The sequence below is a fragment of the Acipenser ruthenus genome, chromosome 11 (assembly GCF_902713425.1).
Source record: "Acipenser ruthenus chromosome 11, fAciRut3.2 maternal haplotype, whole genome shotgun sequence".
NCBI classification, from domain to species: Eukaryota; Metazoa; Chordata; class Actinopteri; order Acipenseriformes; family Acipenseridae; genus Acipenser; species Acipenser ruthenus.
Window position 1 is genome coordinate 21,728,455 of NC_081199.1, and position 26,662 is coordinate 21,755,116.

The 26,662-nt window shown below is 42.1% G+C and overlaps 1 protein-coding gene across 2 annotated transcripts in view; it reads right to left on the reverse strand.

The window, feature by feature from the left end:
* Positions 1–26,662, reverse strand: part of LOC117426980 (integrin beta-2-like) — a 78,585-nt gene that overhangs the window by 6,181 nt on the left and 45,742 nt on the right. For both annotated transcript variants that reach the window (XM_034045270.3, XM_059033445.1), the window contains exons 8-14: positions 26,061–26,156; positions 18,196–18,285; positions 13,800–13,937; positions 2,756–2,940; positions 1,799–2,037; positions 1,424–1,643; positions 51–259 (exon numbers count right to left, since the gene is read on the reverse strand). In XM_034045270.3, the coding sequence (XP_033901161.2) occupies positions 51–259; positions 1,424–1,643; positions 1,799–2,037; positions 2,756–2,940; positions 13,800–13,937; positions 18,196–18,285; positions 26,061–26,156 (1,177 nt within the window). The remainder of the gene's footprint in view (positions 1–50; positions 260–1,423; positions 1,644–1,798; positions 2,038–2,755; positions 2,941–13,799; positions 13,938–18,195; positions 18,286–26,060; positions 26,157–26,662) is intronic.

The following is a 26,662-nucleotide window of genomic DNA, read 5'->3' on the forward strand; positions in this document are numbered from 1 at the left end:
AATAATGTGAGTTTTGAAGTGCTGTTAGTGACAAGAAAATAATCACCCACCTCGTTCGTTCCTTATAATAGCTTTATACTGATTCTCTCCATCCAATTCCTCCATGGTGAAGATCATCCAGCAGTTCTCAGAGTCCTTTTCTTTACAGACCTTTCTATTCACCACCTTGTCCACATTTGTATGTGTGATATGTGAGCATGCTTTGGAGCAATTTTTACTGTATGGGCCACTTTGAAATCCCAGACACTCAATGCATGCCCTAAAATAGAAACAAAAAATTCTGGGTAAAAAGAATAAATATTCCACCTGTCATTCTGCTTTGGTAATAAAAGCATAACATATTAGGCAACTACTGCAACTGTGGTATATCTCACGGAATACAAAGCATTTATTATCTCTGAAACTGTAATATTTCATCTCCAAAGTTAAGTCCAGAATAAACAAACTTGTGAAATGGAGAAAAAAAGGGAATAGTACATCAAAGCAAAGAGTACAAGTAAGTGCTTGCACAGGTAAACAAAATGGGATATACACTGGACTTGAGCAGTTGAAGAATAGTAAAGAAAGAAGAGCCAAGGGGAGGATAATGCAATACAAATTGTAAGGTTTTCAAATAACCTGGACTGGATGCCGTACTGCCAAAAGTGTAGATGAACCAATCAAAACACAGACTTCGCCTGCCACTATGAATGTTTCTGATTAAAGTTTATATTAACCAGCAGACTTAGTGACTTTTAGATAGACAGGGTTATTTATACACCCGGTATCATACAGCAATAAGCGATCAACTCTGTTACACAACAGTCCCAAAAATGTAGGTTTCAAATCCCAAATGGCCGACACAGAACGAGAACAGGAGACAAGATCTTTGTGTTGTAATAGACACATTGCTATTGCTGTCAGTGAGTGGACAATGTGGGGTAGCCATTAAAAAGAACAGAATGCTTTAAGTGTATTACAGAAACCAGGACAAGAGAAATTAAGAGGAGGCCGACAGGACAGAGGGTAGGAAACACGTGTTTAAACAGAAAGCGATGAGGGTATGGACTGGGTTACCTAGCCATGTTACTGACACTGTCATTGGGATCCTTTAGGACCCGAGCTAGACCAAACTTTGAGATTAACCAGCTACTAGGAACCAGATGGGCACTCATGGACCGAATGGCCACCTCTGGTTTTGAGATTAACCAGCTACTAGGAACCAGATGAGCACTGATGGACCGAATGGCCTCCTCTGGTTTTGAGATTAACCAGCTACTAGGAACCAGATGGGCACTGATGGACCGAATGGCCTCCTCTGGTTTTGTACATTTTCTTATGTTCTTATGTACTGTATATAATTTATTTTCTATGGTTGGTTTACCCAGATATAACAGGAATGCCATTACTTCCTGTAAAATAAACTGTGTAATGATCATCTTACGCATATTTTGGACAGGGCGACAGGCAGGCTGGGCACTCTTCACAGAAAGGTGGCTGATAGCCAGGCTTGCACTTGCACACGTTGCACTCACAGTGGCCCCTCCCGCTGCATACGGTGCCATTGGAGTTCTTACAGACCTCATTTGACTTCAAGCACTGGCACGCACTGCCCTGGTAGTTTTCATCGCATAAACACTTCCCACAGTCACATTTCCCATGTCCTGAAATAACAAATTATTCACATTCAGTGCTTAATCTGAATTAATAAAAGTGGCAATAAATCTTCCTTACAAATACCTATACTGGGTCATCGATTTAAATTGTTGGTTTTTGGGGGTGCGGGGGTTGGGTTGCTGAATGTGAAAATCTGCCTCACCTCCACAGAGCTTGCCGTTGTTCAGTTCACAGTTCACGTTGTCACATTCACAGAATGTCCCATAAATCAGTTTTCCGGGGGTTTCGCTGGCGTGACACTGGCACACACCGCACACACAGTCTCCGAGGTTTGAACAGATGCTGGTGCCATTGTCTCTTCTGCAGCTTTGGGTAAGTTCCTTTTCGGTCTTATCCCCAACACGACACTCACAGTTCTGGCCAACGTGACCCGAGTTACAGCTGTTAGATAAAAGAACAAGCTGGTCAGGCTAGTCTGATACAGGCAGTAAAAACAAATCCTGCTCCCTGAAAATATTCCTCATTCTACTGTTTTATAAGTTATATATGACGTTTCAATCTCTAGTTAGTTTTTTTTTTTCAATAGTTGGGTGCTTTTTATTGAACAGGCTACAGCTTAGCATGAAACAACTGACAAACTTCCTGTTGAAGGGACCATGAAGCAGCCAATTAAAGCACATAGCTAACAAAATAATTCAATTAAATCGTATGGCTAATTAACATAAATTAAGCATTTAAGCATACGATTAAGCAAACATGAGTTTCACATTCATCAAACATACTGAATACATACAGATAACTGCAAACTGAGAAAAAAATAAAAACAAACTTTAATATTATTTTGATAACAAAACTACTTAAGATTTTTGTAGGGTACAGATATATTTACATGATGATAAATATGCCTAAGTAGGCTTTTATTTTATAATATCAATCCAAATAAACACCAGGTCTATAGAAATGAGTGTTGCCTCATTGAACTACAGTATAGACAGAGAACTTATAATTTAGGTGAATAATCACAAATATTAACAAGATATATCATTTCTATAAATTCAAAATATATACTGTATAAGAAAATTAATTTGCACCCCAAAGCCATTAAGGTTCTTTGTTTTCAGTTTCTCTGAATCTACAACTGGTAATTTTTGTATTTTACTTGCAGATTCCACACTCAATATGTCCATTGCTGGTGCAGTCAGCAGGATTGCTCTGGTCATCACATTCACACTGGCAGGGTGTTGTTATTTTCACAGTCAGCTTCTCTCTGAACCCCAGGGGTCTGATTTCAAAGGACTGTGGTCCCATGCACCTTTCTGCAGTTACAGTTACATCAAAAGAAATCTAAAAGTTCCAAAAGAGAAAGTCAGATCCCAACAATGGTATACTTTCCAGACACATCGAATTATTACTGTATATCCAAAACAAGTGTTTCAGTAAAACCCTTTTTTAGTATAGATCAGAGGTGGCTCAACTGTGCCTCGTGAGCCGCATGGGCAGTTCAAGTGCGGCTTGCGGTGAAATGCTGTGTAAGGCACACTTTGCGGCACCAATGGACTGAAGAAAGAATAATAATAAAAGTGAAAAGAAAAAACAAAAAATAAATATGACTTTATTATTTGTGTTCTCTGTATTTATTTGTGTTTTATTATTATTTCTTCTCTCCCCTTCTGTCTCTTCTGTTTATTTCAGCCTACATGTTCAATGCAAGGACATTTCGTCACTTGATGACCTTCGACACCACGTGCTTTCTCATGTGTATTTCGATCACCTCGAGTGAAAGCTGGATGTGTGGTTGAAAGTCATTTTGATCATTTTTAATTAAGTGCTCATTTGTTTCGTGGAGACAGTGGCATTGAGTAAACCCTCCATGAGTAATAAATAAATGTATGAGGCTTTAAGCCAGAATGGGAGAAAGTTCGCTTTCACTGAAAACAGTGGTAAACATCTGTGTCTCATCTGCAACAAATCGCTAACACACTAGGCGATCAAACTGAAATGTCCATGAAACAAATCACAACAAATTTTCAACTGAATATCCTCCTGGACTTGAGGTGCAGATGCTCCTTTCTGCGTTCAGAAAAGAAGCTGGTGTAACGACTCAAGCTAGTGTTGTTAGGGCATGGAATATCGTTCGTGCCAAATGTCCTTATTCAGATTAATGCATCTTTTTATAAAATTGGAGTGGGCACTAAACTAGATAATGCATGTTTAACTGTTGTATTGCAGGTCTAAAATTCAGATTATATTTACGTATCTTATATCTCGACATGAGCAGGTACTGTAATCCCTTTCAAAATACAGTGCATGTGTTATCCACAAAGCTCGCAAAAGTACAGAGCAGTCATGAAAACGTTATTATCATAACCTTGGTTCCCTGAAATAGAAATGTATCCATTACAGTCATCATCTACATTACATGCAGCAGGCTGAAGAAGAAAAAAATTGACTGGCGCTATTCAACCGTCATCACAGAGCCTAGTCTCTTCCAGGAGGGGCGGAGACTGGTGTGAGGACTGGTGTGAAAACTTTGTTTACCTGAAAATTCTGGGACTTACCAAAGCTGTCACGCAGTGACCGGCAACGTCATCACACCAGTCTCCGCCCCTCCTGGAAGAGACTAGGCTCTGTGATGACGGTTGAATAGCGCCAGTCCATTTTTTTTCTTCTTCAGCCTGCTGCATGTAATGTAGATGATGACTGTAATGGATACATTTCTATTTCAGGGAACCAGGGCTATGATAATAACCTAACGTTTCCTTTCAAGTACGAAATGTATCCCTTACATAATGGGTAATTACAACCAAGCCGTTGCAAAGTGCATTACTTGCAGAACGACTTAAATCTGAGCGGGTCAGACGGTAAGACTACCACAATATAGATTACTTATTTATTTATTATTTTTAGTACATAGCAGGAATCAGTTCTCTGCAGGTGCTTCCTGTCTCAACATAGAAGCACTCTGGTCCCAAAGTCAGGGTTTTGAGGATCCAGTACATTTAGTCTGTAAAACCTTGTGAAGTATGAGGCATAGCCCATACTGCAGCATTGCAAATGTCACTGACAGATGCACCCTGGAACACTGCTCAAGAGGTAGACATACCTCTTGTGGAGTGACCAGTGACCTTCACAGGAGGGGGCAAGTTGGCTTGATTATAAGCAATCTTGACTGTCTCTGCAATGTGACCAGTCAGCCTCTGCTTAGACAGGGCTTTACCGTGGGCCTCAGCTCCATAGCAGATGAACAGCTGTTCAGATTGCCTCCAACTTTTTGTTCTGTCAATATAATACGCTAATGCCCTAACAGGGCAAAGCACATGGAGCTTACGCTCCCTATCCGATGAAAAGCCACCAGTTCCACCGATTGGTTGAATACATTTGGGCAAGGAAGCAGGGTTCGTGTGGAGTGTGACCTTGGTCCTGACTCAGCGAAAAACAGACAAGCTTTCGCCACAGAAAAGGCTTGCCGGATTTGATGGCAAACAAAAATGCTGTCTTAAAAGACAGATGCTTCAGCTCAGCTGAATGCAGGGGCTCAAGTGCATTAAGCACTATATTCAGCTGCCACTGAGGAACATTGACCTTAAGGGGAGGGCGCAGCCTTTTTGCCCCTTTCTAAAATTGCCCCGCCAGGAAGTAAACTCCTGGGGAGTGAGTCAATTTTAACATGGCAAGCTGAAATAGCTGCCAAATAGACCTTTAAAATGTAGAGGGGGATTTCCCCTCATCAAACAGGTCCTACAAAAATTGTAGTATAACTGCCATGGGTCAGATCGTGGGGTCAAGCCCTTAGGCAAGCACCACGTCTGGAAAATGCCCCACTTGTACCCACACTGGGAACGAGAGGACGCTGCTCTGGCATTCTGCTGGGTGTCAATAACCCTGCTGGAAAACCCCAGACGGCTCAAATGTTACCGTTCAGGGGCCAGAGGGATGCTGTGGTAAAGTGGTACAGGTGCAGGAGTGAAACAGTGCGTAATCAATAGACAGAGAGGTTTATAATCCATTTGGAAATGGTTTATTTTTAATCCAGGTCTGGTGACCAAATAATAATCCCCGGCAATACACAACAATGTGTAGTGCACGGGGTAAATAATAACAGGGTTGCAGTCCCAAACAAGAAACACAAGTATCCGTCCCACAATATACTAACACGGTCACCAGTCCTGGGTGATACAGGTTTATAAGTGACAATAGTGCAGTGTTGTTCCATGTTTTGTGCTGGTCTTTGGCGACAGCTCCAGAACGTGTTAGCCGTCTACTAATAACAAACAGGAACAATTATAGACAAACCAAACAAACACTCACAATACTTTTTATCACTTGTTCTCTCACAGGTCCTCCCGGGTTCTATTCATAAACCAAAGCGAAGGAACAGATTGCGTTTCTCCGTCCCCTTTTATGCCGTCACACATGACCCCTTGGTAAACGAGTGCAGCCGCCCCTCCAATCCGCACCTGCCACATCGTTTCCCTTCCGGGTCCATGAGTTAATGCACCGGAGTTCCGTCCCCTTTGAACTCTGGGAAAGAACTGTCAGGTCAGCCCATCCAAGGTACTCTATTCTCGCTACTTTGTGCCCTCACAGGTCGGGAGGGAGATTTACCACCAAGAATCACTGTATTTCTGTCACAGATGCCTGTCCCCCACACCCGACTGAGCAGGTTGCGACGTTTGGGCAGGCTCCACGGTTGAACTAAGAACTATTGAACTGTGCACGGCCAGTGCAGTACCGGTCAATGTTGGTGCTGCCACGGCTCGGTGTGGTACTGGTGAACAATGCACGGGCCGGTGTGGCACCGGTCGGTGCTGGTGCAGCCGCGGCCGAGGGCTAGAAGCAATCGCACAGACCACTGGCAACAACAGCAGGAGTACCACGGCAGGAGTACCGTAGCCTGAGCTAAAAAGCCTTCACAGTGTGGTGCTAAAAACTGCCTACCGCTATGGAATGAACACAGAGACAAGCTCCTGCCAACGTATCGGTCGGTGTAGCCTGCCTGCTGAGCACCAGAGTGTTCGTACAGGAGCGTGAGTCAGCACACCCCTTCAATCTGATACCATACAGCTTTAACACTGTCTATTCTTGCCTCCCATCTAGTATCAGAGATTGTGATTTGGACATGAGAACAGAGAATCCTCCATCTTTGAGTTGAGGGTGCAAACAGAACATATATGCGTTGAAGGTAGCCAAAGAATACTTTTGCTGCTACCGAAGATTTTGCAGCATCACTGATAACCAAGTTTAGGCTATTGCAGCTGCAGGGAACAAAAAAAAGCTCTGGGATTAATGTTGAGCACATGTGCTTGGACACCACTGTACTGTCCTTTCATGTTGCTGCCATTATCATAGCCCTGACCCCTGCAGTCCGCCAGGGGGATTCCTTTTTGTCTCAAGAAACAAATAAGTGCCTCAGTTAGACCCAAGCCGGTTGTCACTTCTGCATTCAGAAAACCAAGAAAATATTCCTTGATGCTCACATTGCCATCCTCAACGTGGAAAACAGTTGACATAATCTCAACATGGCTTATGTCAGGAGTACAGTCTAAAATGACAGCATAGTACTTGGCCATCTTGATCCTGTTGATAATTTCCTCAACTACCTTGCTGCTCATCAGCTGTATCAACTAATTTTGAATGTCCTTTCCAAGGTAGTGACAGTGCATTTCTTTGCTTCTGATCCGGCGTATTTGCTCTTGCATCAAAGGGTCAAACTTCGCTAGAAAGTTGCCATTATCATGTTCATACAATTTTTCTTGTGTACCATGAAATGCCATGCAACGTTGTGCCAAGAATTGAACAATAGCATGCAGGCGTTATAAAATTTTACGCCGTAATGTTGTTCATTCTGTAATTGGGCTTGCTTTTCTTGATCAATGGTCTTGTTGTATTTAACTCTAATTTCAAGCTCCTTCCACTTCTGCATACATTTCATGTACTCCAAAGATGTCTCATGAAGTGTTTTGCCATGTCACGCCATTCTCTAAACCCTGCTGAAGTCAAATGATGTTCTGAGCTACTAAACAACCTGCAACAAAAACAGAATAAAGCATCTTCTCTGATAGAATACAACAGCCAGGTGTGACATACTCTTTTTCCATTAGGCATCTTTCTGTAATAGTTCTCAGGTGTAAAACGATGATTGTACAAGGAGAAATCAACTGGAAAACTGAAGTTTTCTACTTGATGTGTGCCCTGCCTAGTCTTTTCATCATTTTTTGCTGGCCACATTCCAGGATCTGTGTCTAATGTGGCTATTAGATTGTGTGGTGCTGACTGGCCTTCACTGCTTTCTCCTTCAAACACACTCCGTTCAACTTGCTGCCTTTCTGCCTGGCCACTGCTTTCTCCTTCACACACACTCCCTTCAACTTCACTTTGTCTCCAACACACTGTAAATCTTTAGGGAAAATACATTTCTCCATTGCTCTCTGCTGTTTCCTGGATTCCTCTTTCTCTTTAAGCTTTTTCTTTCTTTTGGAAGCACCTGATGCTTAGCTTCTATGACGCTACATGATTGGAAAAAAAACATAGATAATGTTTTCTTTGTAAGTTGTAGTTTATCTGTTTATCTGTTATCAGTAGAAAATTTAATAATGTGATAATATATTATATGCACACATACAGCTTGATTTTTAAAAGGGGGGGTCTAAATCTAAAAGTGATTTAAAACCTGATTTGGTCACTGAAGAAGTAGCTTTCAAATAATTTATATAAATCACATTGTGTATCCACTTTTATAGCCTTTAAAATACTGAAATAAAGTGATTAGGTTTCATTAATCAGGCTTTAAAAATCATTAAAAAAAACTAGTTCTCACTTTGCCCCTTTTGAAAAACATGCTAATACTGTACACATATAAGCACCCAGAGACACACATACCTGATTAATACAAACAATTCATAAAGCACACAAAAAAACTCAAAATGTATTATTCAGCAGGTTGCATGAAAAGATTTCAGCTTTTGGGCCTCACCATCAACGATTCAAAGAGTCAGCTTACACCGGTGCAGTGCACGACGTACTTGGGGCTCCGACAGAGTTGCAGATATCCAGGGTTGCCTCTCCCTGTTTCAACAGGGATCGCAGGTCACCCTCCTATTCTGCCAGAAATTGGGTCTGATGGCCGCAGCCATATCGGCCATTCAGCTGGGTCTGCTTTGCATGCACCCGCTACAAGCGTGGCTCAATGCGTTTCACCTCAACACCAAACGAGACAGAGAACGTCGGCTGACTGTGTCTCACGCGTGCTCAGCAGGTCTACGCTCTACCTGCGCGAAGGTGTGCGAATGGGAGTAGTGTTAAACTGCCAAGTGGTGACGACAGACACCTCCAACTTGGGTTGGAGGGCGGTCTGAGAAGACAGAGGAGTACGCAGATCCTGGCCGGACCGCTGGACATCCCTGTACATAAACATGCTGGAGTTGCAAGCGATATCCCTTTCTCTCCACCACTTCCTCCCAGTGCTGAGCGGTACACATGTGTTGATCCGGACGGACAACACGACAGTGGTGGTGTATGTCAACCACCAGGGTGGCCTATAGTTCCCGGGGTTGCATCGCATGGCCTTCAGGCTATTGACATGGGCTCAGAGGAACTTGCTGTCCCTACGGGCGATGCACATTCCTGGAGTGGTGAACTGGGCAGCGGACCTCCTCTCCAGGAACGGTCCGCATCCATCAGAGTGGCGACTCCACTCTCAGATAGTGCAGCACATTTGGGAACAGTTCAGGAAGGTGCAGGTCGATCTCTTTGCCTCGGCAGAGATGACGCATTGCCCCCTGTGGTACTCCCTCCACCGCTTAGACGGTCCACTCGGCGTAGATGCCATAGCGCACGGATGGCCCAAAGCATTTTTGTACACTTTCCTGCCTATACCGCTGCTCCGGGCCTTTCTCAAAAAGGTCCAGTTAGAGGAAGCATCAGTTCTCCTAGTGGCACTCAAGCGGCCCAGGAGAATCTAGCTGTTACACAGGTGGTCCTGGGAGATCCCACTGCGCTTGGATCTCGTCAGTCAGGCGAGAGGCACTCTTTGGCACCTGGAACCGGGCAGGTTCCAGCTATGGGTCTGGCCCCTGAAAGGGACCGCTGGTTAGCCCTAGGGCTATCAGATGCGGTTGTGGGTACGTTGCAGAGCGCTAGGGCAGACTCCACTAGGTCTTTGTACACCTATAAGTGGAGGTATTTCCAAGCTTGGTGTCTGGCTAGAAGCCATGACCCCATATCTTGCCCTATGCTGGTCATCTTACAGTTTCTCCAAGAACTGCTTGATGCTGGTAGGTCACCTTCTACCTTGAAGGTGTATTTAGCAGCTATCTCTGCTTGCCATGCCCCCGTAGATTCAATGTCTCCTGGTGCGCATTTTTAGGTTCGACTTTGTACAATGGTGCTGGCTTGCCCCCACCTGGTTGGGTAGCCGCAAACTCCACTAGAGGATTGGCTACATCTTGGGCCCTCTTCAGAGGTGCCTCGATGATTGATATTTGTACTGCGGCTGGCTGGGCTACGCCGCATACCTTCTCCAGGTTCTACCGCCTTAATGTGGTAGACCCTGCCCTGCCTTCATTAGGCACGAGGGTCCTTGAGGGTGTAAGTTCACGCCGCTAACCTCTGGGTTAGACAGTGCTTGTGTGTCCCTCATATGCTGCCGTTCCTTCTCCATCGTGACGGCTCTGGTATACATTATCCCATATGTAATGTCATTGGTGGTCGTCTTCGAATTGAAAGGGAATGTTAGGTTACTTACCGTAACCCTGGTTCCCTGAAAGAGAAGATGACCACAAACTGCGAGGTCGCATCGGTCGCATCGGTCGCCCTTACGGGTTCGATGGAAAAAGAAAAATGGCTTCCTCGGGGTGACAGTTTTATTCCCTCGGTGGGCGGGACCGACTGCATCATCCCAGGAAGGGGCCTATTGGCAGCTCTGGTATAGAGACCTCAGCGATACCTACCCAATGGGCAGGCATATCCCATACATAATGTCTTTGGTGGTCGTCTTCTCTTTCAGGGAACCAGGGTTACGGTAGGTAACCTAACGTTTTTTCAAACTAGTACAAGGCAGTGCAATCACATGACACAACAGGTTGTTCTTTGACAGGTGTCACAGGAAATACATACATGCCAACAGTCCCTATATGGTCGGACCCACTGAATGGGACTTATTGCTGCTGCAGTCTGGTTCCAACCAGGTCTGCTCTTTCCCGCCTGCGGACTCTATATAAAGCTGCAACCTGCGCTGACAAGAGAGTGCTGAGAGAGTGAGAGCAGAAGAGCTAAAGACCATTTTCGAGCTAAAACAAAGGCACTTATAAGCGCCAATCCATTTCTACAATAAACCGCCTTTCCAGCGCCAAATAAATCTTTAGAAGTGTTTCCTTTCTTCCCATTACATGCCGCTGCCACAATATATTTATAAAAACAGGATATGTGTAAATTAAAAGCAAAGTTGTCTCAACCTCATATTTTTATAACTTATGTTGGATATTTCATGTTATCTCTAAAATTGTATTAAGTAACTAATTGTTAGTTCAATTGGGGAATCAATTTAACAATTGAGAATTCAGTTGGAACAAAACCAGCAGACACAGTTGGTCCCCAGGACCAAGTTTGTGAAACACTGCTATAAATGATGAAAAGTATTAAACAAGTTCCAAGTATATGCAGCCATTATTATTTGCACATCAGTGGTAGTGGGTGGAATATGTGTTGCACTCAATTTCTCAGACAAATCATTAGATTTATTCTCATAATAACAAAAGGAAGAATTGAGATTCTCTGTAACAGGGGTCTCTTTGTAAGTCTCACCCTTGCTGTCTCCCTGCAAACTCACAGGCACCCCCTCTCTAGTACAGCTGTTACACCCATCTCTATGGTAACTGCACCAAACTGTTACACTGTATATGTATATGTCCACTTTCCCAGCACTTACATCTTACACAGCCTTCCTCTACCATGTGGCAACCACATGCTTCATATTTACAGTATAAAATCATAAAAAATAACTAGACAAACTCCTCGATCCGCTGGTTCGGACGGAGGGGGCTTTTGTTTTGTTTATGATTTATTCTTTAATCCCCCTTCATCCAAACCTGATATCCTGGTGATTCATGCTGGAGGCAATGATTTAGGTCAATTGAAAAGTGTGGAATTAGTTAGAAAAATGAAAAAAGATTTAACAAATTTGCATAAGCTATTTCCAAATACAAAAATAATTCTCGTGCATCACCCAGCAACGTGTTTTGAAAGATGTAAAGGCATCTCCAAAAATAAACAAAGCACGTAACTGGGTGAACAATGTAATTTCAGATTTTGTAAGGGGTTTTGGGGGGATTCGATTCGGCACCCCGAAATTAAGTATGATCAGGTTGGGCTTTTTTAGGGGTGGTTGTGTCCATATGAATGACACTGGTAATGTTATATTCCTAAAAAACCTCCAGCATGGAATTAAACCACACCTTCTGTAAATATATCCTTCCCTTCCCATACCCACCCTTACACCTTTGTTTTTATTGTATTGTATATTTTCAATTGTGTACATTTATTGTGTACATTGTTTTGTTTTAAATATATTTGTTATTGAGAAATGTATATAGACATAAGTGTTACTGTACGGTATGCAATGAATGCTGTATGATATCTTTATATTATATTCATGATATCTTTATATTTGATTCATGAGATCTGGTGTAAAACATAATAATTAAAACAAATCAGACAACGTTAAGAGCAAGTTCTCACATGGAGCTTCACATAATAATCTCCAAGTAAAATCGTATAACCTGTGATATGACGTTTTATCTTAAATACAAGGACTGGTGAGTGGAGACTTTTATTGTAGAAGTGAGGATCAGAGATTTGCACAGGGTACTACATTAAACTGGAGAGATATCTGAATTATTAGTACAGTATTTGGTGCTGTGCGAGTACATCCAACATGTCAGCTAGGATTACAGATGTTCATATAAATAATTTAACTGCACTTTAGGACGGTATATATAGGAAGCCAATCATTTTGTGCGTTTCTCAAATTATATATACACCTTCAAACACCATCGACCACTAAAAACATGTACGTTTTTTTATATTAAAACATGTTTAGACATCCCACGAAGACTTGATTAAAACGTCAAAAATAGTATTCTCTACATGAAGAAAAGTGTTTGTTTGTACCCACTTTCCCTATTACTTCGAGGGTGCCTAATGCCAGAACTGTACACGTGCAATTGAGGGGGCGGGGAGTGGGGAAGAGGATGGGCCCGCGGGTGGCTAGCGCCGGTCCTCTCAAGAAAGAGTTATGTCCCATTTAAGCAGAAATCTAGATTAGGCAGGTGCCGACTGTAATGGAAAAACACCAGTTTAATAAACTCTAGATCTACAGTTCAATAAAAAATACACAGAAACTGTGTAGGCTCTGCAATGATGACTTGATCCTTAACCATTCATTTCATGTTTATGCCAAAGAAAAATTTGTATTTTCAAGATCAAATGTTTGCTTTCTTTTAGGCCATAGAAGACAGTATTTCTGGTTTTGCCAAAGTGAGTTTACACAAGGTTTGAAGGAGGTTTGGAGTTTAGTTTGGATAAGAGGCTTCTGGAAGGTTGTTGAAGTATTGTTATTATTCTGCCTCTCAGGACTAAGTTGACAAAAGTTTGAAAAGAGTTTGAACATGGTTTCCATGCTTACAGTTAAGGGGAAAAGGACCTGATTCAATGATGGGAGAGATTTAAATAACCAAAACATTCACATTTCTAATCTGATTTTATGAACACCCATGGTCCCAATTTGGACCATTTTGTATAATGCAGGTTTTTGGTATACACAATATGGATTGTGCCATAATTGTAACCTTTAATATGTGTTGTATACATCAAAGCTATAGACTGGCCAGGCAACATCCCGGGCTCTCCTAGCCAGGCTACCTGTAACTGACATCTGCTCAGTATTAAAGGCTTAATGTGGGTGACTCATAATAATATCTTATGTACTTTAAAATACTGATATAGTTCATACATATTGAAAGCAAAGTTATACAGTACTATGTTTTAAAATATGTTTTAATGTTTCTGATGATCTGCAAAGTCAAATAGAGAGGTTACTTTGTTTATTATAAAACCCATCATATATGTTATATGATTATATGATGTTCACCACACTGATTTTTGGACATAAAAAGTGCTTGCGTGTCCCAGGCTTAATGTCAGTTTACCTCATTGTTGATTTTCACATTGCTGCAAGATCCCTTGGGTTCATGCCTCCTTGTCTCATCAGCACAGTTTGAGTTATACGAGATGGAGACCCCGTCTGGAAGCCGATTGTGTTCAATAATCACCGTCGAGGACAGGTTCTGGGTTAGAAAGTACAATAAATTATTTCACCACAAAATGTACTGTACTGTATAATAACAGTGAACGTAACTGCAACTGAAAAAAATGAAAGCACAAGTTACAGAACCTGCACAAGCTGAACTGCCTCTGTCACAACCTTCATTATTATTATTATTATTATTATTATTAATTTCTTAGCAGACGCCCTTATCCAGGGCGACTTACAATTGTTACAAGATATCATATTATTTTTACATACAATTACCCATTTATACAGTTGGGTTTTTACTGGAGCAATCTAGGTAAAGTACCTTGCTCAAGGGTACAACAGCCGTGTCCACCACCTGGGATTGAACCCACGACCCTCTGGTCAAGAGTCCAGAGCCCTAACCACTACTCCACACTGCTGCCCCACTACTCCACACTGCTGCCCCATTGATGCTTCTTTTGTAGAATGAAAAGTAGCTATTGTTCCACACAATTAAACATTTGCAGTCCTAACACATAACTGGGATACATTATTCCCCAAGACAACACGTAGTGCATCAGCACATTGACAGTTCACAAATATGATTGATAAAAATGTATATATAATGGAATTAATTCTCAAGGGAAACTGACTATTCTGTTCAATAGTGTTATCCAGTTAAATAAAATTGATTTAACTCATTTTCAAGTGCAAAAGTAAAGATTTTAACTTAAACGACTAGTAAGTTTATTCTCTCGAGATGTAAGGCCTTTACGACTTATTCTTCTGCAATATTTGTTCTACATTAATACAATGTTACATATAATAGCTTTGATTATATTTACAAACGATAGAATATTAAAATACCGTATTACTTCAATTTGGCGCCGCAGCATTTATTTTAAATTGATCAATATGACTGCGGCCCTTAAACGAGGGCGGCGATTATATGAGGACGGCCTTTATTAATAATACTATGCTTTACAAACGCTGCAATATTTTATATTTGTGTGTTTTTGGGGCTTGAATACAGTACATTTACTGACAGTTAACAAGAGCCTATTAGGTGGGAGTTGGGAGGTCAGGGGAGTACTGTACCAGCGAATCAGGAGTGTGTATTGGTTGCTATGGGGTGGGACAAGAAGAGGAGCGAGAACGGTAGTTGAGTGTGATGCAGTTGTTTCTTAACGAAAAATATTACCTCTGAATATCGGTTTGATTTCTGTTAAAACTAAAATATATCCTACTCTGTTATTTATTTATTTTTTTTCTCACTGTAATTTACCTGCTTGTTTGTAATTTCTCTGTAAGAGAAACCGAAACTAAATCTTTTCATAGATAGTAAGCAAGTCTCTTGGTTTTTTTTTAATATATATAATTGTACAGGACTGAGTAAAATTTCAATTGAATAAAAAACAAAACAACTAAACCCCCCACAAGAAGATATCTTCAGCCAGCTTTCGGATAGCGCTTAGAGTGACCGGCAAAGCTCTAAGTTCCTCTGAGTTTAAGTTTTCGCCATCCAAGCTGACAACGAGGTAAACAGACAGCCCTTGTTTTATTCCCTGCTGTGTTGATACTGAACTCTGCTGGAAAAAAGGGACGTGAAGGACTGCTGTGCTGCAAGTAGTTCATCTTGGGTTGTCTGTTGGGTCTGTACTATAAAATAACATTTGATTACTAAGGTGGGTGTACATTAGTTTGTTTTACATGCTGGATTGAGGTTGCAATCTCTTCGGGGTGTCATGTACATAGGCAGAGTTGCACGTTTCTTTCTTTATTTTTTGAGCAGGAGTAGAAAAAAAAATACCTTTACATTTCTTTATTGAGAGCGGCATTTATTCGAGGACGGCATCTGTACCCCCCCCCCCCCCCCCACTGCTCCCACTCCCACTCCCACTGTGCCTATTTGTCTCGCCTGTCCAGCTATGACTGTCTCTCACATCCCTGTTCTGTCCTTTCGCCCTCGTCCTCTGACCTCTCTCCGCCGCTGCTCCTCCAACCCCTCTAACCTCATCCCTCTGCCTCTCCCCCCTCTCACTCTCTCCCCTCCCGCACTCTCTCTGGTGCATTCTGGAACTGTCACTCTTCTGCTAACAAAGCTGATTTAATCTCTGCCTTTGCCTTCCACCTCTCTCTTGATTTCCTTGCTCTCACTGAAACCTGGCTGTCCCCAGATAACACTGTAACTCCTGCCGCCCTGTCCTCTCTCTACGTCCTGTCCAATACCCCGTGTCTCACTGGACGGGGAGGTGAGACTGGTCTTCTCCTCTCTCCCTCCTTACAATTTTTGAATTTCATGCTGTCCAACTAACCTCTCCCTGTCAACTCCTGCTAATTGTACTGTACCGTCCCCCTGGAGCTCTCTTTCACTTTCTCGATGAACTCGACTATCTACTCTCCTCCCTCCCCTCTCTGTCTACCCCAACTGTCCTATTAGGTGATTCAATATCCATCTCTCCAACCCCAGCCACTCTGCCGGATTCCTCCCTCTCCTTCACTCCTTCGACTTCTGTCTCTCTCCATCCCCCCCTACCCACAAAGCTGGCCGTCAACTGGACCTCACCTTCTCCAGGGCCTGCTGCCCCTCCACCCGCTCTGTCACCCCCCTGGACCTATTTCATCTCTTTTTCTCTGTCTCTCCCCTCTCTCCCTGCTCCCCCTACCCCCACTGTCACCTCTCGCCGTAACCTCCGCTCTCTCTCCCCCTCTGTTCTTGCCTCCACTGCTCTCTCTCCCTCCTACTGACTCCTTCTCCCAACTCTCTGTAGACTCTGCTACCTCCACCCTCTTCTCCTCACTCACCTCCTCCCTTGACTCCCTCTGTCCCCTCACCTCCCGACCTGCTCGCCCCTCCACTGCCCAACCCTGGCTCTCCTCTGTGCTCCACTCAGCAAGAACCAAACTGCGATCTGCAGAAAAGAAATGGAAGAGAACCAAACTCCCTTGCTGCCCTAGATCTCTATCGCACTCTCCTCTCCATCTTCTCCTCTACTCTCTCCGCTGCTAAATGTACTTATTTCCAATCTATAATCCAAGCTTCCACTACCAACACAGGTAAACTATTCTCTACCTTCTCCTCCCTCCTAAACCCTCCTCCTACCTCTCCAACCGCACTTACCAGGTAACCTGGGTGAAGCAACCTCCACACCTCGCCTCTCTCAACAGGAGTCCCCCAAGGGTCAGTCTTGGGTCCTCTCCTGTTCTCTCACTACACCAGCTCCCTGGGCCCCCTCATTCCATCCTATGGTTTCTCATACCATTTCTATGCTGATGATGCTCAGATTTTCCTCTCCTTCCTGACCTCTGACTCCACCATCCCCTCCCATATCTCTACCTGTCTGTCTGCTATCTCCTCCTAGATGCACTCGCATCACCTCAAACTCAACCTCTCTAAATCTGACCTCCTTTTCTTTCCCTCCTCCTCCTCCTCCTCCCCCTCCTCTGATCTCTTAATCTCCATTCCTCTGGAATCTACCACACTCTCTCCCTCCTCCTCAGCTAACAACTTCGGAGTCACCCTGGACCCCTGCCTCTCTTATTCCCAGCCCATCTCCACTCTGGCACACACTTGCCGATTCTTCCTGAGCAACATACGAAGAATCCGACCCTTCCTCACCAACTACGCCACCCAGCTCCTGGTCCAGGCCCTGGTGCTCTCCCGTCTAGACTACTGCAACTCCCTCTTGGCTGGCCTCCCTGCATCCGCCACCCATCCGCTCCAGCTCATCCAGAACTCCGCTGCTCGCCTGGTGCAACTCCACTGCTCCGCTCACTCCACTGACTCCCGATCACCGCTAGCATCCAGTTCAAAACTCTTGTACTAGCCTACAGATGCCTTGACCAGACTGTACCCAGCTACCTCCAGACCCTCATCCCTCCCTACACCCCCACTCGACCTCTCCTCTCCTCCTGCACTAGAAGACTGGCTGTACCTCCTCTATGCTTCCATGACTCCAGAGCCCGCTCCTTCTCCACCCTCGCCCCTTCCTACAGATGTCAGGACTGCCCAGTCCCTGACCACCTTCCGGCACCTCCTCAAGACTCACCTCTTCAGACAGCACCTGTAGAACTTATCTGCTCTCTATTTTACTGCATTTAATCCTGTACTTTAGAGTACTGTAATCTGTCACAAGTATTTTGTATTTAATTATATCCTGCTGTAACTATCGGCGGCACGAATTCGAAGTAATACGGTACTTAATTTTGAACATGAAAAATCCATGTTTGTCCCAGCACCATATACTCTAATGACATCAATTAGAAGCATTCAAGAAAGCTTTCAGAAGATAATCATATAAAGGACTTACACTATACGCATCCTTGATGAGAGTCACTACGTTACTGGAGTCAGTTGAGAGCTCTCCTACAGCAGACTTGGGTATCATGTCACTCAGTTCCTGTGAGAAAAAAGATGTGCATTACTCCATTTGTAAATTATCATGTTGCATGTTATGTGGCTTTTTTGATTTTACAGTTGATGGAGACCAAACGCTTTAGGTAACTGTGTCAGATGTAATTATGGGTATCATACAAGGAAAACTACACGATTCACAGCAGTTATATGACAAAGCTACCTCAGCAAGGGACATTTTCAGAGAGCAATTATATGATTTTATCTATAGAAAACAAGCAAAAACAAGTAAAAAAAAGTGCTCTAAATAAGTTAGTTACAAGGCAGGCAGTATCACAGCACAATAGTGCTCTTCTGTGGCTACTGTTTATTGTTTCATGTGTTCCCCAACCTAAGCCTGATCCTCACCAGTATATAACACCTAATTACTTAATGCAGATTTCACAGTTTTTTTTGTAACAGTGAAATATACAATTTGACTTCTAATAAAAGGTTCTGTACTACTGTACATGCATCATATTTTCATCACTAGTGATCTTAATGGATTTTTCCTCCTTTTTTAAGGAGTTATCTACTTCTTTTTTTAGCCGTCCTCAGATAACTTTAAAAAATAAATCGTATGCAACATGTTTTAAACTCACTTAAGTGCTTTTTTAATTGTTTACAAAAACATATTTTAAAATGGGTTACATAAGATTTGTGTTAGTAATTCTTAAACATTTGATTTACTGGCCAGCGTGCCTGTGGCAGGGAGAGCCCTGTCGCTGGTTTCTTGCACAATTCTGGCTTCAGCACAGGGATGCTGCGCAGAGTTAAAAAAGCGTCTGGGCCACAGTTCGATGCTACTGCAAGGCCATTGCCACACAGATGGCTGTCGAGGGAAAGCTTGCTTTGTTTACATCCAGGAGGAGATTATCTGCTCTGCAGAGACTACTACAGAACCCTTCAACTGCAAGACGATGCCTGTGAGGGCTGCTCAGCCAGGACCGTCACAACGACCCGGAGTCGCGGGAGGCCGGGACTTCTGGAGCATCAGAAGTAGGTTAGATTAGGGGATGTTGATCCCAGTGTATAGGGAGGGTTTACATGGTGTAGCAGGTTCCAGGGCTGGAGTGCACCAACAGGATGTAAGTCCAAGTCTTAAAAGTCGATTGTAAGTTTGACGTTAATACGTCTTACATTTTTTTCAATATATCTGGTGCACCAACACACAATTAGCTCAGATGTAAGTACGCAGAACGTTAATGCTTTAAGTCTCCACTGAAGCGTTTGGGACCCCTCTGGAGAGTAGGTCCGCAGCCCAGTTGATCTCTCCAGGAAGATGAACTGCCCTGATAGAGAAGAGGTGTTCATGTGCCCGTAGCAGAAGCCTGCGGGCAACACAATGGGTGACCTTGGTGGTTTATGTAGGCCACCACTGATGTGTTGTCCGTCCAGATCAACACATGTCTCCATCGTATCTCCTCAAAACAATTCTGCAGGGACAGAATAACTCCCTGCAGTTCCAAAACACTGATGTGGTGTCCCTTCCAAGGGGGTTGCCACACTCCCTGAGCTGGAAAAACTTTAGGCAAGCATTCATTCTGATTACTCTGTCGTCCGACAGAGTGGCCAACATTGTCTCTGAGTTTAGATGCACTCCCAGGTAGAAGGCTGTCTGAAGAGGAGTCAGTTGGCTCTTTGGCAGGTGACCAGTTACGATGTCTGTGTGAGGTCGTGATTGCTCTGGAGACGTGGTGAGGATGTGCCAGTCGTCCAGGTAGTTGAGAACTCTTGATGCCTTTCAACTGGACCAATATGGCTTCCATGCACTTCCTGAAGACACAAGGAGCCAGAGAGAGGCCGAATGCCAGGACACAAAACTCATACACTGTCCTCTGAAAAGCGAACCGTAGGTACTTCTGGTGTGTCTTATTGGGATGTGGGAGTAGGCATCCTTTAGGTCTACCGTAGTGAACCAATCGTCTGGCCTGATGGATCGCAACAGCTGCTGCACATTTAACATCTTGAACTGCCTCTGACTCAAGTACAGGTTTAATTTTCTGAGGTCGAGGATCAGTCCATCCCGCTTTGGCAACAGAAAGTACTTCGAGTAGAACCCGTTGTTGGTGTCTGATGGGTCTACAATGCGAATCGCCCGCTTCTCTAATAGAGATGCTACCTCCTGAGCCACCACCATCTGTGCTAGACAGCTTAGCTCTGCAAATAGTGCAGTGATGAAATGGCATGGTGCCAAGGGTCGGTGCCAAATATTGAGCTTGGTGCCGACGGCAGCATTCGGTTGAAATGTTAATTATTTATTTATTTTATTTTTTATGGTGTCGACGCTCGGTGCTGAGCAAAACTCGATGCCGAGGTGGAACGTCACAGTGCAAGCACAGGACCAAACCAAGTGGCGATCACCTCCGAAAAACGGAGATCGAACCACTAGTGCCAATATCTGAGAGGCTACTGGAACGCTCAGTGCAAGCCTGAAGCAGAACCAAGTGATGATCTATATCTGAACCCAGGAGATCGAATCACTAGTAGCACTCAACAAGCCACTGACTAGACCAAACAACGAGGACAGAACGAGGTTGAAGGTTGTCTTCTTATTCAAGCCTTCACTGTAGCGAAGTAATTAAATCAACACTACTGTGGCATCAAACAACTATTGCAAGACACAAATAATAAAAAAAGGAAACAGCAACAGTTCAGCTTAGCAAGGTTTCAAGCTATCCCTTGGCCTCTCTCACCCCGACTGACCAGAAATGCCAGCATTTATACCTGAACAGGTATACCCCTCCCCCTGACTAAACCAAGTGTGTGGTTGCTTCTATTAAACTGTAAAACATTTAGAATAAATAAATACTTCTGTAACAGAGTGAGGAGCCCTGTACAGTGTTTTGTTTATTTATTTTTAGAACGGGGTCTCCCTCTCTGCCCCTGTGCACTGTGTTATTTTGTATTTGTGTATTATGATTTATTTATGTATAAATATAGCGGCGGAGCCGGGTTTTGTTATGTATTTAACGATGTGTTATTGTTTATTTATGGTTTATTGTTTTATAAATATGGCGGCGTAGCCAAATGTTTTTGTTTTATACTGTTTAGCAGCGTGGATGGGAAACCCCATCCACATTAGAAAACTCGTGCAGAATGTGACCGGGGGATTAATATTATTATTATTATTATTTATTTCTTAGCAGACGCCCTTATCCAGGGCGACTTACAATCGTAAGCAAAAACATTTCAAGCGTTACAATACAAGTAATACAATAAGAGCAAGAAATACAATAACTTTTGTTCAAGTAAAGTACAAGTTTGACAAACCACAATAATAATAAAATAATAAATAATTGATAGGTAGTTAATCCCTTGATCACTAATATAAAAGCCTGCAGCTCTCGCCACTCGTGGTCGTGGTGTGGGTGTTCAGAGGTGGAACGAGAGAGAGAGAGAGAGAGAGAGAGAGAGAGAGAGAGAGAGAGAGAGAGAGAGAGAGAGAGAGAGAAAGAAAAATTGAACATAGAAAAATATACAGGATCAATGAGGGCATTTTCACAGCCTGACCTGTATTGGCTGTTCATTTTGTGTTCGAGACTTGTTTTTGTTTACCTTTTTATTTTTGCTCTGTGAGCACTATTTTTGTGTTAAAATATTTATTTTATTTTTGTATTATTTAAATAAACGGCGGACGCCGCGTCTTTTGCCTGCAGTACTTGCCTCTGTTTTTGTTCCTGCAACTGGCCTGACGTCACCACTCGTCATCCTGTCACAACTTCCAATATATTTAATAAATTCTAATACACAATCATTATAAAACAAACATACACACATGCACACGTATCAAATAAATAATACTTTAAGCATGCACAAAATAAACAAATAAAAAATACTTCCCCTTTATTTTTACCTAATGGTGCTGCCCTGATTACAAGAAGTCAGCACAGAGGTAACAGATGGTGGTTTTTTCACTTCCTCCCACAAAATGGAAGACACCACTACCCTATGCAACTCAGGTAAACAAAGAAAAAAGTTTGAGGGTTTCCAACAACTAGATCCATGCAACACATTGAAAATGTGCACCTTTCCAGTGTGTTAGCGCCTCAAAAGTGGCAAAACCCATTAACCCCTTCTCCTTCTTTCCAGAAACCTCTCTACTGCAAGACAATGAATTGCACACAACAGGTAAGTAGCACATTTTTTTCTCTTTTGTTGTGGGTGCAGTTATATATTTGTTTTAAAAGTTACAGTATTTAATTAAAGTACTGTTAAAAGAAAAGTCCAAACCAGTCCATTGCTGGTTTTACAATGTGAAGGACCTTGCTCTCTTACAACGATAATGTCAGAGACTTACCCGTGACCACCATGATATTAAAAGCCCCAACAGTCCAGGCATATCTTTTGGTCAGTAGCTTATTGTGAAGATGAAGGCAACGTAAAGTGAAACTACACTGCTTACCTTACTACTTTGTTACCTTAATTTTAACATGTATTCCTGAATGACATAGTTTAAAATAAACAGTTCATACTCTAAAGCAGGGGTGTCAAACATACGGTCTGTGGGGCAATTTGTGGCATTGATGTATTCAACCGTTTTGGAATTCTTCTTCCAAACAACCCGCCTCTTTAATATAAGACGCTGTGACAGAGATCAAATGATTCTTGGTGTTAGATCTCCCTCCAGACCTGCGAGGCAGCTGCTTAAAGCAAACAAAATACCCTGCACTAAATGGCACGACAGTTTATTCCTAGAGTTAGGTGGAAGTCAGCCATCCAGTATGGGGGCAAAGCTACGGTATACAAACTCAATGACCTGGACTGGAGGAGCGGATGCGCTCGTTGAACAAGGGGTCATGGGTGACGTTATAAAAGGGGGACATAGTGATGTGATCTGGTCCTTTGTGAATGGTTATGTTAAATGACCAGAAGGAGAACCTGTGCTGTGAAACGGGAGTGTTTTGTTTTTTTTGTTAGTCGTTAATAATACTGTTTGTAATTATTTGACGGCTAACACGACCCGGAGCTGTCGCCAAAGGCTAGCACTAAACCCGGATCAACAACACTGCACTTTTGTTGTCACTAAAGAACTGTATTCACCACAAGCACTAGAGCATGCACTGTGGACTGGTGTTTGTGTTTGTGTATGTGTTACGTGTGGGTGAACTGAAACAGGATTGTTATTATTTTGTTGCTTTTAAATAAGCAACACACGCCGCTGTATTGCTTCATTAACATTGTTATTGTTTACTGCTGTTAGCCATCAGGCATTGGATTATACAATTAAACCTTCATTGCACCTGGATTATCGTTGTTTGTCTGATTATTGATCAACTGCATCTGCACACTGTTAACCACTTTGCCACACATGCATATTCAACATGTGCAGTCTGCATTGTATGAGTGACATTCCCATTATGCCAATTACAACTCACAGAGGTAGTAAAATAGCCAATCAAATAGCACACAGGATCTGTTTCCTCACGCACATGTGTAACAGCACAGAACACATCATTTTGATTAGGATAGTGAAGCGAAGGCTTGTTTAAACTATTTATTTTACTTTGTGAAAATTTAAAATCAGTACCCAAAAAGTAGATGGAGATGTCACGGAAGAAAAAGGTGGAGGCGGAACACAGAAGATTCCAAAATTGTTAGCCAGATGATTATTTGTTCAATTAATAATTTTGACAGTAAGGCAATAGGCCTGATTTTCAGTGCAACGGTTGCAGTTATGAAAGATTATAACATACAATGTCACTATGACATGTTGCACAAAGCAATGTATTTGAGTTTACTGGAAATGAAAGAAGCTATGGAGTCTCAACTAAAGGTTTTTCTGACAATGAGAAGAAAAAATTTAAGTGCTGTGGATTCCATGAACAACACAACCACAGGAAAGGTCTTTTTTTATTTCAAGAAGCCATGGAAAGTGCAGAAACACATTGGATTAAACTAACTGGGATTACAACAGAGGGTGCACCATATATGACTGGACAAAAGAGTGGAGTCTGCATCATCAGGCATTATGTGGAAAAGTTGCAGAATTAGAACACGTAATGAGCATTGTTATCAAGTGTCCAGACAGAAGTCATAAAAAGGTACATTTCATAGTGGTACTATTTATTATTTTGCATTTTCACAGCTTGCCAGTATCTTTTTTCTCAGCGCTGTTAACATTATATTTTGGAATATAAGTTAAATATTGAGACTTCGCATTATATACTCTGACATCTTTTTTTTTTGTTTGTTTTACTGTTTGGGATTTCCATTGAAAGTAAAATACTCTTCTGTTTGCCATTATATTACATTTATATTTACATTTGTCATATTGAGTTTTTTGTCAGTGTTCTTGGAAAGCTGCTTCTCGTTATATCTGCCTATTTCCATACTATAAAATACATTAAGTAATATGTTGATTAATTGATTGAAACCATGCCTGCATACTTATTGATGACTAGGACTCATGCAGCGGGGGGTAATGTGTTTTGTGTAAAGTAGTATATTGGCATACATAGCATTGATACAGACATTTTCACGTACATTACGATTATATATATATATATATATATATATATATATATATATATATATATATATATATATATATAATTTATTTATTTATTACAGTGCGGCCCACCAAGTGAATAGTCTTAACTTCAATGGCACTTGCTGCCAGATTTTTCCGTTCAAACAAATTTTCATAACTTTTCATAACTAAGTAATTCAGCAAGATGTATTTGTTTCACGTTGGTGAATCAGTGAATCAAAACAAACAAATCTGTTGAATTTATTCACTAAACTGAATGAATCCAACAAATCGAGTCAGTAAAAAGAATTGAACTGCACATCACTAGTTTTCAGGCCAGAAAAAGGTTTAAATAGCGTGCCTGTCGGTGGTTAAAGCCTACTTTCCTTATGCAGCAGTGTGGAGTAGTGGTTAGGGTTCTGGACTCCTGACCGGAGGGTTGTGAGTTCAATCCCCGGTGAGAGACACTGCTGTTGTACCCTTGAGCAAGGTACTTTACCTAGATTGCTCCAGTAAAAACCCAACTGTATAAATGGTAATTGTATGTAAAAAAAATAATGTAATTGTATGTAAAAATAATGTGATATCTTGTAACAATTGTAAGTCGCCCTGGATAAGGGTGTCTGCTAAGAAATAAATAATAATGTATGCACTAAAATTAACATCCTTTAGTAAATACCATGTGACTACAGCTCATCTCATTATTCATTTAAACACATCAGCATGTATTACAATAAAAATCACATATTCATTCTGATTACCATAGTGTGAAGCACTACATTTAGTGCTCGTCATAATATGCCAAGTATCGCACGTGATAATGAATACAATTGCAATAGTAAATATGGAAATCTTGAACGTGCACACAAATTGCAATTGTGACTCACCATAAAGTTAAGCTCTCTTTCGTTTATTTCTGTTTTTAAATCTGACGTAGCTAAAAGTCAGGCGTACGTCCTATTGGTGCACTCCAGCCCTGGAGTGGGACGTTTCTTTTTGTGGGACTAGCGCTTGCCTTGTGTGGCAAACTTATTTTTTAGCTTTGTTTTGTTTTCTGTATTAAATGTGACACTAGGGCTACCATTACTGGTACCCTAGTGTCAGCACTTGTGTTATTAAATCTGCACGCCTGTGCGGCGTGTCAACACCCAATGCTCTGTGTCTGCCTCATGATCATTCAGTGACGACCCACAAACCCCAAAATCTATTTCATTTATTTTTGTTAGTAGGGAAAAGTTGTTAAAAAGGTTGCTGGTTTGTAATTTTTCTTTAAATGCCTCTACAGTGTTTTGTTCAGTTTTAAATGTTACCTTGTACACAGATTGCATGTTCGTGGTAACGGCAAAGATTGGCTGGATGTTGTTTTCATCCAGCTTCAGTGCCAACTGACCCACAGATGGATAGTCCTGTGCAAAAAAAAAAAGGAAATTAAATGTGTTTGTTCATCACATCCCCTCTCAGGTGCCTGCTTTATTCAGAATTTGGATAATCCAAAAGTCATTTTTTTAAACATTATATATGAAAAAAATGAAAATGGGATCGGAAATAAACGTTGTCCATATTTTCTTTGAATGTGAAATGGAGACACCAAAGCTGCTGTCTGGCTAATTTGTGTCTGCTGCAGGACTCTCTTTTGGAGCGGAGTCGGTCAAACAGAGTGAGAATGCAAAGAGTGTGACTTGATTCCTGTACTCTCACCCTGTTTGTGGCACTGCTCATCAGAGATGCTCAGTTGTTAAATTGAATGATTATTTAGGTATAAAGGGGATCCTTCGATAAGGGGAATTTGTTCATTTACCAGGTCGAGTCACTGGGGAAAAGCTGAGTGTTTTTTTTAAATCTTTAGTCCTTGACGGTGCTTAGTGGTCAGGGTTAATAGGCTGTGTACAATTGATACATTTTTTTTCTGCAC